Source organism: Sceloporus occidentalis, unplaced genomic scaffold (assembly GCF_023333645.1).
Source record: "Sceloporus occidentalis isolate IW3139 unplaced genomic scaffold, rSceOcc1.0.p SCAF_19, whole genome shotgun sequence".
Lineage (NCBI taxonomy): Eukaryota > Metazoa > Chordata > Lepidosauria > Squamata > Phrynosomatidae > Sceloporus > Sceloporus occidentalis.
In genome coordinates this window covers 192,268-206,655 of record NW_028316999.1, presented here as the reverse complement: position 1 = coordinate 206,655, position 14,388 = coordinate 192,268, and the positions used below count along the sequence as shown (strand labels likewise).

At 40.5% G+C, this 14,388-nt stretch overlaps 1 protein-coding gene across 1 annotated transcript in view; it reads right to left on the bottom strand.

The window, feature by feature from the left end:
- Nucleotides 1-7,235: 7,235 nt before the first annotated feature.
- Nucleotides 7,236-14,388, bottom strand: part of LOC149302253 (activated CDC42 kinase 1-like) — a 29,050-nt gene continuing 21,897 nt past the window's right edge. Inside the window, exons 13-16 of the mRNA XM_089482382.1 lie at nucleotides 12,030-13,468; nucleotides 10,886-10,981; nucleotides 8,894-9,021; nucleotides 7,236-7,242 (exon numbers count right to left, since the gene is read on the bottom strand). Coding sequence (XP_089338508.1) covers nucleotides 7,236-7,242; nucleotides 8,894-9,021; nucleotides 10,886-10,981; nucleotides 12,030-13,468 — 1,670 coding nt within the window. The remainder of the gene's footprint in view (nucleotides 7,243-8,893; nucleotides 9,022-10,885; nucleotides 10,982-12,029; nucleotides 13,469-14,388) is intronic.

The following is a 14,388-nucleotide window of genomic DNA, read 5'->3' as shown; positions in this document are numbered from 1 at the left end:
CCAACAGGGCCAGTGGATTAACGTCCTGGAGGAAGATCAAGCAAATCTCCACAAAGCATTGAAAAGCATGGAAGATAAGCTATATACCCAGCAACAGACACTAACAACTCTCATTATGCATCTTACAGTCCTAGATAATAGAGCGAGAAGGTATAACATCAGGATCAGAGGCCTACCAGAGGGAGACACACATGAAGATTGGAAATCTGTCGTGCCTATCATCTTTTACACACTGCTGCAGAGAAGTGTGAGCCAGAAGATTTGATAATGTCCGGGGTTCGTTCCCAGGTGAGAGGCCGGAGACAACATCATGATTATACTTAAAGTAATTCACTGGTCCAATTTATGGGACATTCTGATGGCACAAGGTCGGATGAACCTCATTGTGGCTTTGTATCATATCCCCTTGGCTCGTATTTGAGTTAATGGAGAGTTGTCGTGGGCTCTGACTCAATAGAGCAGAAATACCTTTCGGTCCCTATGCCTGTGGTGGCCTGGCTTCCGCGGTGACAAGGGTATTGCGGTGGACCACTCTACAATACCTCTGACCTTAAAGGTATGGACAGAATTTACCAATAAGACTGAGTTAATCCACTCTCCGTAAAACATGGCGTTTCCCCCAGGGCAGCAGCAGGGTTATTTTGGGGTCAGCTTTATGGGGCAGGAAAGGGTAGAAAATCTTAATAATTACACAGAAATGCTCCGTATCAGTGGCCATTCAAGAGATGACCCTAGACAATCAGATAGGTGCTGGAGGTTCCTTGAGGATCAGGGGTCATACTTACACATTTGGTGGGGTTGGCCAAAAATGTAACCCTACTGGGCAGTAGTAATTAATGCCCGGCCTCGGTCTTGTTACACCACACACCCAGATCCCTGGGAACTTATAAAAGATCACTGACAGTCTACCTGCTTAATGCAGCAAGTGCTGTTATACCTAGACATTGGAAACACACCTTAGCACCCACTGTAGAAAAATGGGTGGAAGAGGTGGATAGGAAAATGTAGTTCAAGCATCAATTGGCAAGGAAGCTGTGTGAGCTTCCTGAAATGGCTTGCCTGGGCTCAACTCCTTAGCTCTGGGCAATTACGGGTCAACCAAATATTTTAATGAACTGTGGGTCAATTAGGTCCCTGCGTGGATGATGGAGATTTCAGCTATGCTTCACAAGTCCCATCTATTCCCAGGAGGAGGTCATGTGGTTGTAAGGGACATATAAACCAGCACAAAATGACAAAAACACTTAAACACACATTATATATATCTATACCTATGAATAAAGATAAAATAAAGTAAAACTTTTGACCTAACCTGCTCTACCTGACTGACCTTTGCATGACCCCTTATCCCCACAACCACATGCCGCCCTTATTGCTCAATTGAGCCAGGGCTATCCATTATGGGTCTACTTAGTGTTACAAAGGTTATGCAGGTTTTCTTTATTTATTTATGTTTAGTTTTTAATTTGTATTATATAAGCTGTATGTTGGTCTTCGGTTCTGGGAAGACCTTAGCTATTTCTGTTTCTTTGAATCTCAGAGTATTGTGATCTGTTGTTCTTTATACACTGTGAACTAAATAAAAAGATATTATACATAAACAAATCTCATGCACTATAGAATGTGATATCACACGTGACAATCAACAAATAGAATAATTAATGATAATCCTTCATTCAGTTTCCTCAGGTGTAAATAAAAAGTCCTGTTGTATTTCCCGAGGTCGCAGGAACTTTTGATTAGTCCATAAGGCATCCTTTAGTACTCCCTAAGTTCACCTAGTACCTGACATGTGCTATGTATTTCCCCACTAGGTAATGCTATCTCATAGCAGTAATCACTTTTTGTATTTGTATGTTTTTGGAAGGTGTTGGGGAGTCTTCTATGTGCAGCTGTCTTTGGATTCACAATTTGTTTGCTCTAATAGGGCTCTTCATTATTTCATAGTTATGATTATTAGAATCTATTGTCCTCTGATGTGCAGAAATGGGTTGTAAAACCAAGGATTACAAAACATTGCATTTAGAATGTGGATACCTATGACCTACAAGCCAACAAGTATAGCCCAACAGTATATATATTTTGTATACTGGAATCATTAATTATAATTTGCTGCATGGATCCGACCCCAGTAATTGAATTACTAATGCAGATTCAGATTTGATTTTAAATATGTTTACAGATTCATACATTTTTCATCTTGTGGGCAGCTTCCTCTCTCCATTGATCAATCCCACGGCACACAATAAATCCTCAGGAGGGGGCCAGACCGACAATAATGATGCCTGCAAAGCTCTGAGTCTGAGAGCGAGGGTATGGTATTATTATGCGCCTGGTTAAAAGTATCACATAAAATTTGCCATAATACACATCTTGACAGCAGTTAGGCCCGTGTGACACAATGCCTACCCCATACATGCTGCTTAAGAAGAAGAGGAACGAGTTAGAGAGAGGAAAAAAAGATGGGGGAAGAAAAAGAAGGAAACATGAAGGAAACACAGGGAACATGTCTTAAGAGGCACCTGAAGCAAAGGGGACCTGAAGCTCTTGTAAGTTGTGAACTGTGTCTGGGCAAATCAAGTCAACATATTGGTCCACAACTTGTTTTATCAATTCCTCTATATAAGAGTGTGGGGGAGGAGATATAAATCTTAACCCCTTAAGGACCAGGCTGTGTTTTACCTTTTGTACCATTGGGACCGAGGCTGTTTTAACACTTTTGCGGTGTTTGTGTTTAGATGTCATTTTCTCCTCACTCATTTAGTGAACCCACACAAATTATATGTTGTTTTTTTTCAGGACAAGAAGGGCTTTCTTCAGATACCATTGTTTTGATCATATTATCTAATTTCCCATAAAAAAAATAATAAAATATGATGAAAAATGTAAAAAAAAACCCCACATTTTCTGACTTTTACCCCAAATATCTTTTACTCATCCAAAAAAGCTAATGAAAAAACCTACTAAATATATTCTACTATTTGTCCTGAGTTTAGAAATACCCAATATTTGTATGTTTTTTTGCTTTTTTCTGCACGTTATGGAGCATTAAGTACAAGTAGCGTTTTGCTATTTCAAAACCATTTTTTCCAAATCTGGTAATTCTTCCCCCCCATGTGCCATTTCGAGTATCTTTGAAGCCGGCAAACGCAATTTACCCCATCAAATCATATATTTTTGAAAACTAGACACCCCAAGGTATTTCAAATGCTAGAATTTTAACTCTTTCCATGCACTAGTTCTACCACCAGTCTTTGTCAAACTTTGTGGTAGTAATTCATTTTGTGTTTTTTATCCCTAAAATTGCTCTTCTGGTATGGATTTACTGCTACTGGTAAACAACACCCCAATATGTGCCCGAGTACAGTGATACCCCACATGCATGGGTTTTTCGGGTTGTTTGGGAGGTAAAACGCCACATTTAGGAAGTGCACATTTTTGCATGGGTTTGACTGCTGTTTGGGGTTAAAAGGCCACATTTGGGAAGTTCGCTTTTTTTGTTCCCTATTTTGGTCAGTCTGTGCCTATGCCCTATCTTTGAGCCCGGCCACTACAATTTACCCCTCATTTTTTTAAATTAGACACCCCTTGGGTATTTGAAATGCTTGTATTTAAATTTTTCCAAGGTTTTTAGGGAAGACACAGCGTTAATTTTAGCACTTGCTCATAATAATAAACTTTCTTTTTTTATTTTATTCTTTTTGGACTTTTTTTCTTACATTTTGCTGGAACTGGATAGTTCCTCTGATGCATAATAATTTAAATGTTACCATGTTTTTTTTATTTTTTTTTTAAATATTTTACTAATCACATAGTGATTAGAAAGCTGAGCTCCATTGACTTGCATGGTTGAATGCAGTACCTGTATTCAACCTGCAAGTGGAGCCAGAGTTCTCTAGAGGGTTTGGAGACCATCTAGCGAACTTTTTCAACTTTATTATTTTTTTACAGGGCGGCCGCCATCTTGCGGATGGTGAAGATCACCAGCAGTGGCGGCTGTGACCGCTCTCCTGAGCGGTAACAGCCCGTCCTGGGGTAAGTGTTTGGTGTCGCTGAATGCCTCCTGATCGAGGCATTCCAGCAACACCATTGAAGTTTAGGAGGTGATCGTTGATCGCCTCCTAAACGCTTTTAAAACGGGCATCCGCCGCCATACAATGTATGGCGGATGTTGACGCCCCGGGGAGGGGCCAGACATGGCCCATGATGCCGATCTCGGTGTTGCTGAATGCCTCGGCATCGAGGCATTACAGCAACACCGTTTAAGCTTAGAAAGTGATCGTTGATCACTTTCTAAGCTTGTTTAAGTCTCATGACGTGTCAGGCACGTCATAGGTCGTTAAGTGACCATTTTGCATGACGTGCCTGACACGGCAATGGACGTTAAGGGGTTAAGGTTATTAGCCTTAGTGCAAAGCTTTCCAAATGAAGATAACTCCCTAGCCATTCTATGTTTTCATGGGATAGAACTATCAAAATGTGGTATGTGAATCAAGCGAAACCTCTACAACTCTGTGAGGCATATACTAGAGACCAGTTGGCGCAGAAGGATAAGCCGTCACAAGTCATGAGTTGAGAATCCCTGACCAGGGAGGGCATTTTCAGGATGTCCAAAGACCACCTTTCCAAGCCGCCGGAAAATCTGGGTTAGAAGTTACAAGGACAACTCTGGAGAGGGGTACGATGAGATCTGCCCCCTAACCCTCCTGACTTGAAAACGCAGAGTGTGGGCCAGAGAAATGGATTCGGAGAAGGGGGGTGTCCCTCTTCTCCATGGTGGTTGTGGCTGAGGCAGACCTGGAGTGGAGGGGGGTCTCCCTCTTCTCCATGGAGGCTGTGGCTGAGGTGGTCCTGGAGTGGGTTCTCCCACTTCTCCGCATCAGCACTGCGGGAGCAGTTGAGCGGTGGAGGGGGATCTCCACCTTCTCCGCGTCGGTTGGAGGGGCAGTGAGGAGGATGGGGTCTCCCCCTTCCTTGAGAAGATGTCTAAGAGGAGTGCCCGGATTGTAGGTAAGTAACAATATGCTTGCAGAGAGTGTCCACCATCTCCCCAAGAAAGGACAAACCCTTGGTGTCTCTAGCAAAATATTTCAACTTCTCTTGACATTATCTAAATTAAAAGAAAGAGCTTAATGTGGCAACTAAGGCTTGAGAGCAGGAACCATTAAACACTTTTGATTTGTCCTGGTAATCTTGTTGGAAAGGCTCCCATACTGATCTAACTTGATACTTGTTATGAAAATGGGCAACAGGAAAACTGCAAAGAGCAGATCATCACAGTATGCTAATAATTTGTGATGTACACACAGGCATTGGATATCTGGGTTATTCCTAATTGCTTCCATAAGCAGCTCCAGAGTGACTATGAACAAGAGAGGAGAGATAGGGCAACCTTGCCTCGTACCATTTGAGATCTCAAAAGAGCGGAATAGTGCCCCATTAATTCTGCCATGAACTTCCAGTCCACTCTGTGGAAGGTCTTTTTGGCATCTGTGGGCAGCAACACAATCTCAATTTGTGGCTCTGGCCATATGAATGAGGTTCAAAACTCTTTAGAGTGTTATCCTTGGCCTTTCTACCAGGCACTGACCCAGTTTGTTCTGGGTGAGTTAGTTGGGGCAGTTCAAACCCAACAACCTAGTGTTTAATATGTTTATGGTGTGCTTCTCTGAGGAATGGCAGTGAAGTAAAAAATGTTAAAACAGTGCAAACTAGTCTAAAACATTAAAGCCATAATCCTGTATTCCACTATAGCAATAGTGAGTGGACATAAGGGCCTTCCTAGATCATAATGTCCAAGTAGGTCTTGGAATAAGACCACATCAATTGGAAGGGCTTTTAAGGCTAATCTGATGGCAAAAAGATTCACTTACCTTTAAAGTAAAATACACTGTTAAATATTTTTTATTGATTACCAGTGTCATGCAACCAATTTTTCTGCCATTATACTTCAATTAGCCTTTAGGCTTAAAATAATTAAATACCGTGCATCCAACAGAAGGCAATTTCCTGTCCGTTTTTTGGAATGAGCACAAAGATCAGGGTCAGACTTTAAGTAAGGTTGGAAAAGGAAGCCAAGGTGAAAATTCTTCATCTTCACTCAGGGTTACTTGGTACCCTCAAGTAAGACAGTTTATACTAGCTCTTTATATTGTTAACTCATGTAGTCCTCTGTTGGTGTGCACGTGCGTCCTAAAAGGCTTTGTTTAGAAGCCCTTTAGGACAGATACAAATGTCCTGACTCTGACAGCATTGCTGGCTTTCTGCTAACCAATCATTTGTAACGACAAATGAGCTGATGAAGTCAACCTTAAGGTTACAGGACGGTATATATCTCCTGCAGGGTCTGTCCCTACTGGCCGATCACACGCATTGCAATGTCAAATCTACTGGAGACTTGCTTAGTGATAGTAGTGTGATAAGTACAGGATGATCACGAGTGAGAAATAATGCTTCTCCCCCTTCCCAACAAGTGGAAAACGTTTTTTCATTTACTTAGGGAGAATAAAAAAACCACACAAAAATAATATAATAATAAAAAAAAACAACATGACATCACTGACATACATGACATGTTCCAGAGGTCCCTAAAGGGATCTCTATCCATGCTGTACCAGTGGAAAAAAAAACCTGTACATGTAGAGCTATGCCTTAACTGTACATGTAAAAAGTATAACTATTGAAAAGCCATAACTATTGAAAATAGTGTGAGGGAGAAAATAATTTGAGAGATGTGGATCTAGAACATGATAAAGCATATGTGTGGTGTATGTCTGTAATCAGGGGATGTTGCGGAATATACATTCAGTCAATGTTTAACAGGGGAACCTAAAGTGTAGAAGAAAATTGCAAAAACTTTTTTTTATATATATATATATATATATTTTTTTTTTTTACACATACTATCGCTCTATTTTTCACATGTCTCCAATTTCAAAGGAAAGCCCTGTTTGTTCTGGGGAATAATTTGTTTGGGCACATCAAACACAAAAAGAGTAATCTTAATTAAACCCACATATGGTAAAAAAGGCAAAATACCTACAGGACACAAGGTACAAAAACGTTTGGGACTGAAGGGATTAAACAATCATGTAAAGAATAGCATCTAATTTTTTGACACGTGTTAAAACATTTAACAATGCAACTTATTTTCTGCTTCAACACATTTGCTTTTGGGTGTCTTTATTCCCAACCCTGTAGACTTGTGCTTCTTGCTTACTTTAGGAATAGAGTGGCTAATTGCTGAAACAAAAAAAGAAAAGGGAAAAAGGTTTGTCCTGAGATACAAATACAAGACCACACCCCATACATTTTATATGGGTGTATATAGCACATGAGAGACTGGTGCTGGTGTTAATGGGGGAGAGTCCAATTTAAACATTGGGCAACTTGGTGAATATGTGTATATGGCTGCTTGGGATACATTTAAGTGTAGAGTAGCTATATTGTGCTTAACAATAGACATTCTATATGATTTACAGCTACATATATTTTTCTCTCTTTCAATTTCTGTATGTGCTTATGTTTAGTTTGTTATTTCCCATGTGAAGTAATTTTCCTTTCTTAACACAATAATTGCAGTTAAGAAATGTTTCCCTGAGAAATATGCTAGTAAGTTGTCAATAAAATACCATGTTACGCAACTAGATCAGAATGGAGCAGCTGCCTGTGAGAGATCTGCAGAATTATTTTCTTTTGGTATTCATGCTGGTCAGCAACAAAATTAACCCCCTCAATACCAATCCATGAAGCATTTTCACATTTAAGCTTTCAACAATCTGGTATTTGTTCAAATAAACTTTATATATCATATTTATATATTCATATATAGATATTTATATATATATATTAAAATTACACATCTTTTTTCTTTATAAAAACAATGAGTTATCCAAATGAACAACAGGGTGGGGAAAATAACACAACACATTAAAAGTGAGAATTCAACACCAACAAGTCCATGTAGCAGAACACTGGGTCGGTTTAGTTTTCCATTTTAGGGAAGGAAACCACTGTCCCGGCAGGTTCCAAGACAGCTTCACTTCTAGAATCGCCCTTTCTGTCAATGATATACTGAGCAGATGAGGAGGTGTAAGCTTGTGCAAGTAGGCCATGTATCTAAAGACTTGTCCAGAGGTGCTACCATCATCGTCTGAAAGAAAAAACAAGAGTGCATCCTATGAGACTTGGATTTGTTATTTCATAAACCCAGCTGCATATTTATCAGCGTAATTGCTCTCGAGTTGAAATGACTAGACCTGGAGTGAGCAACTATGGCTTGCTGTTCAGCTACTGTTTGCTACTGACTCGTGATGTTCAGCCAGAGGCAGGAAGGATGGGTTTGGTGGTCGTGGTGACCATGTTGTAGGAGCTGAAACATAGTCCATGGCTCAACAAGTATAATGTAGCGGATGTTGGCCTTGTAGAACAGCAGGCACTGTGTGTTATATAGCAAGACCTTTGTAAAACTTGCATCTTGAAGTATTTCACTATATGACGCAAAACTTTCAGCAGCAAAAATCTCGGACAATGTATCACCTGTTCAGGTACATATGGAGTATAAGATGTAGGCGTTTCTTTCTCCCCAAAACCCACATATTGCAGAAAAACAGCAACGTTAAGTTAAAAGTTAAATTCTCATATTTATTCCCGAACTGCACGTGAAATACTACATAAATTTAGTAAATGTATTTAAATCATAGTACTTTATTTTTAATTTCCAAAAAAGTTCTTAAAGGAAAAACTACTATATGAAAATATATATATATTGTATATTACTGTAGTCTATATTACTCTAGCTATGGCATTTTGCAGCATATGGTCTACTATGAATTACTTCTATACTAATAACTTTTTGCTGATAATATTAGTAAACAATCTAAAGTGAGCATACTTGTGCTGTCCACTGCTATAAGAATCTAGGAGATGGGAGCTGGCAGTCTCCAGATTCCAGTCAAACATTTCTAGAACTTTGTGGCACTCTACTCGGTTCTTCAGTCCAAGACAGAAGAGCTGCTCAACCTGCATCCAAAAGAAGAAACATAGAATGAATAATGTCCAGAGTAAGTCCGAAGACAATGAGTGGGAATTTAGTATAGCTTTCAGCACACAACGACTGCAGCTAGTGAAGATGGTAAGATGCTTCATAACATACCGTATTGGCTCGGATATAGGCCGCACCCTAAAAGTTAGGTGCTTTTCTAAGGAAACATTTTTCTTAGTTAAAAAAAAAACCGTAGAATAGATCTGCTGCCACTCTGCCCTCCACCCGATATATATACTGCCACTCTGCCCTCCACCCGATATATATACTGCCACTCTGCCCCAAGATGTGCCCCCACCCACGACTTACCAAAGAAGACTCCCGTGTGTCTTGCGGGGCCGGCTGGGGACACCTACGCAATACGCGTAGACAACTTCCAGTGCCGGCACTTCCGCCGGCACGGGAGATTGTCTAAGCGCATCGTGTAGACGTTCACCGGCTGCGGCGATGCGCGGTAAACGACTTCCGCTGCCGGCATGTCTGCACGATGTGCTTTAACAATCTCCCTTGCCGGGAATCCCCCCCCCCCCGTGGGAATTCCCGGCAAGGGAGATTGTTAAAGCACACCGAGCAGACGTGCCAGCAGCGGAGGTCGTTCATGCTCATCGTCGCAGCCGGTAAACGTCTGCACGATGCGCTTGGACAATCTCCCGTGCCGGTACTCCCCCCGTGGAAAGTGCCGACAGGGGAGGCTGTGAGAGCGTATCAGAGAGTAGGATGCAGATCCCCTGGACCGCTGCGGGGGATCTGTATCCTAACCCTGCTGCCTGCCCGGCGTCGGGCGCTAGACCCCTAATATAGGCCGCACCCCCACTTTAAAGATTTAAAGTGGGGGGAAAAAGTACGGCCTATATTGGGGCCAATACGGTAAATATACTGTGTAAATAGTAACATCCAGTATTCAGGTTGTATGAAATTCCACTACAATGTGTGTTAGAGTAGATGCCATCAAGTCGGTGATGATAAAATCTCTATATAACGGAAGGAGCAGTACCACTTCAGAGGTGCAATCTTTATATATAAAAGTAGAAATACATGGTCACACTGGGCAGGGCTTTAAGCCAAGTGCATTGTACATATATTTGAAACTCCACTGAATTCATGCTAAGATTTCATACCACGGCTCTAAAGGACAGTGTTGCATGAAGTGAGGATGGGCATGAGCGGGAAGAAGGAAGGAGAGAGAAAGTGGAAGGAGAAAAAGAAAATGAAAGGGTAGAAAAAAAGGAAGCAGAGACAAGAAAGACAGAGAAAGACAAAAAAGTGCACATCATTTTAACGACTGCCATATAAGCTAGTACTAAATAAAAATTAGATGTCATTTTCATACATAATGTACCCATCTTAAAATAGTGACTTTAAACAATAACTTCAATGTAGCTCCAGAGTGCTTTGGTAGAGTATTACCAGGAAGAGCATTTTAGGTAAAGGTACAAATGCACATCAGGAAACTTTCCAGGAGCTTTCCTCTGAACCAGCCACTCCTAATTTATTGACAATTTCCTGAAAAAATGCTAAGAAATGTGCTGAAGAAATTCCAGATCTTTACATGGGACACCACGTGTATTTCATTTCTAGTTAATATTTAACAGACTGGAACAGCTGTTGTATCACGGTGAGAAGGCAGCGCAAGGATGAAGATGAAAAAATTGCAGAAGAGGATACATTGAAAAAAATTAAGGAAGAAATCTCTCTCTGAAGCCTTTAGAAAGGCTGCAAAAACTGACACGATCCTTATATAAGCATACATACTGCAAGGTTTCATAGCTAGGGAACACAAATCAATTTCCCTTTAATCACAGCAAACCATTAATAAAGGAATTAGTCTCCCTGTGGACAAACCTTCAGATACTGGATTGCTTTCTGTACATTCCAGCCATGGTTCTGCAAAGCTGCTTGACATTCATCCGTGGTAACTCCATGGACCATGTCTTGAACCTGCACAAAAAAGAAACATAACCTCAAAATGTAACAGGCAGAAACATCAAGATTTGCTGATCACAAATATCCAAAGAATAGTAAAAATAATATCACAATAACAAAGAGCATGTCATTAAACACACATACAAATAGTTACTCAAAAACTCACTGTTACTGGTTAAACGCTGTTCGATTCTTAAAAGCAAATATGTAGAAAATTCCTATTTTAATGAACAATCATGCTTTGCTTACATGCTACTTGTTTGTGGTTCTTTCATTAATCCGACCAATACATCAGAAATAAAGTATGAGAATTTTAGGTATCAGAGCCTATGACCCCTGCCAGATTCTAGGAGGTGACTCAAGTTTTCTGTACAAGTAAATTACATTGAAGGGGGAGGTAAAGTTACTACCTATTGGGCTCTAAGTGCTTCCCCTCCCCACTGTATGCAGGAGAGTTTTTATTTTTAAGATTCATACCTTCCCCAACAATTGTTTGGGGCCTAAAACATCCCACTTCCAGCTGTGGGAAGTGGAGACAATGAAACATTCCCTAGCTCTCATCTAGTGGATACACCTGAGAGCCAACATACTTTTATTTCTTTTAATTTTCTTAAATATATCATTTATTTTTACATGTAGAGGAGAAAGTTGAATATATTCTTTAAATAAGTGAACTCTTCAAGTTGAAACTGTTTTAAAGGATTTTTTTTGCTTTTCAGTGAACAAAATTAACTTGGCAGATACTGTCATATAGCATGTACGCATTTTAGTAAAGCAACATTTTCCTCTATCCCTAGTACCTTTAAAACGTAAATAAAATCTGCAGACATTATCCTTCCAATGGAAAAAAAATCCTTTCAACTCTGTACCTATACAACATGACTTCAGGCTAGCGTTGATGAGAAGTGTATAAGGGGCAATTATTCTTCTGAGGGCAATCTTAATGCAAGGAACAAAGTTCTGTTCTCTCGTACAGCCTATTTTCAAGTAGCCATTTCTATCTATTCCCAAAGGTATTTAAAAACTAAAAAGACTATACTAGTGAGAGCAATGAAAAACTTACTAGTCTGATTTTTTCTGTAGGCCTAAAGCCACCAGGCCCATCGTAAACAATTTTTTGCAAGCTGCAAGAGGTTTTTACTCCAGCCTTGGCTGAATAGTTGCTGTTGTTGGATGAAAAGTTTGCTTTATAGTCTGTCTGCTGTACCATAGGTCTCACTGTTGCTGTGGTAATGTTCCTGCTGACAGGAGAATCTTCTGGGCTTTGAGCTTCTTTGAAAAACTTTTCATATTTGTCTAGGTAAGAAGGCCTCTCTGGGAGAAGGTAGTAATGTGTATTGCTAACCTTCTTACCGTCTTTGACAATAGGAAGGATACAAGGTCCTTTTGGAGCCTCTTTACCTTGGGCCTGTATAACTTTTGGGGTGGCATATTTAGGGTCAGATGCAAAGCTCTGGGTGGTTGGCATGGGCTTACATGGCGACGTAGAAAGGTAAGAACCTATGGACAATGGAGAGCAGAGGTTAGACCTCTGCTGTGGGGAGCCCACATGAAGCGACATAGGACTAGGTGTCCTAGAGGTGGGCTGAGACATTGGGTCACGTGGAGGTAGAAGTGGTGGCCTTCCCACTTCCTCTCCTCCAAAAGCTGGAGATAGATCTCCAGACCAGCGTTCATGTTCATTACGCCTAACAGGTCTTGGAGGTATGGGAATCCTGGGAGGAATTTGAGGTTTGTCCTCCGATACAGTCACACTGATGCTGGTAACAAACGAACTTGGGCTGGGTGAGGAAGCAAGGGAAGAAACTGGGACATTGAGTCTCTTCATGCATTCTTGCTGTAGTTCCTCAAAGATCTCAGATGTCTGAGAATGGTTGGGCTGCTTGCCATCCTTAGGAGGTAGAAAGAGGTTGTCCTCCACTTTAACTTTACCCTGGGGCTGCTCAGTCTGCTGCACACCATAGTAATTTTCTCCTTTTTCCCTGGCCTTCTGAAGCAGATTAAGAGCTACTTTCTCTCTCCGGGAAAGCGAATCAGTGCTATTGATTGTACACACTTCATAATCATCTTCATCTTGTGCCACCTCATCATATGCTGGAGGAGCTGGCAAAGGTTTAGAATCCCAATCCACCACTGGAGTTGGATGAAGAGGACGGGGCAGGGAGCGTGATGGGCTTTGAGGAGGTGTCTTGTCAAGCAATGAGAAAGCCTCCATGGCCAGTTTAGCTAAAGAGGGAGCAGTCTGTTCTATTACAGGAGAAATGAAACCTGGACTTAGAGGGCTGAGTGCTTCTCCAAAATCAATCAGAGCCACGTCTCCCGAAGAAAAACTACTGCTTTTAATGCCAAGGTGCTGACGATCAGTCACTTTAGTGCCAGCCACACGTGCTGAAGGTTTCACCAATTTGAGTCCTTTGGCTGGTGTTAGCTTCTTAAGCGAGAGCTTCTTGACGCCTGATGAAATGGAGTCGTCGTCCTCGTTGACAGGATTGTAGGAAGATTCTAAAATGCAGGAGTGAGGTTACACAATGAGACTGGTAGTAATTTCCTTTAAAAACATATATTCCCCAACAAACATATTAGTTCTTAGAATAATGATCTCAGAAACAGAAAAAAAGCAAACACAGATAAGGATACTGATTTAATATAGAACTACAAATGCTTACTCTGAGGTAGAGAAATAAAATATTTCCAAAGTAAATCATAGATAGATATCTACATGGAAAACTGATAAAGCCACATTAGAGGATAGAATCAGTTGAAAATCCCATCTGAGAAGCAGACTCCTTGGGTAGGAAAAGCTTATGTGAATTCACTTTTGAAAACTTGTTGTTTTCTATGTTGGCCCAAAATAATTGTGTACGCTTTGACAGCGAGACTTCTGTATTATGGACAGCCAAGTCAGCCATTTTTAAAAGAAGAAACTTGCAGAGGTTGGCACTTCAGAACGCATAGTGAAAACACACAGAAGAAATATTATATCTAACATCAACTCATTGTTTAGTTTATAGAACCTTCTATGGATTCTAATAAGAAAGTTTATATAGCAGTATTAATCTAAGAGAAGATTAACTCTAGTTTGACTTCATCCTATCATGGATTGGTAACACAGACACATTTACACTTACCACTATAAACAAAAATAAGTAAAATATAAATATAACTTAGTAGAATCCTACTAAATGTTTAATATTCACATTTAAAGTGACTGTGAAACATACAGTAATCGCTTCACTGATCTCAATGCTAAACATATAGTAGTTTCTGGCAGGCAGCAGTGCAGGGTCAAAAGCAAATGCGCATCCATGCACCTAAAATGCATTCATCCCTAGTAGAGCAGGAGGTTGGGAGAAATTATATATTTCTGGAAATTAAGCAGGTCAATTTAAAATGTATATTTCTGTTCCTTTAAATTATCAGCG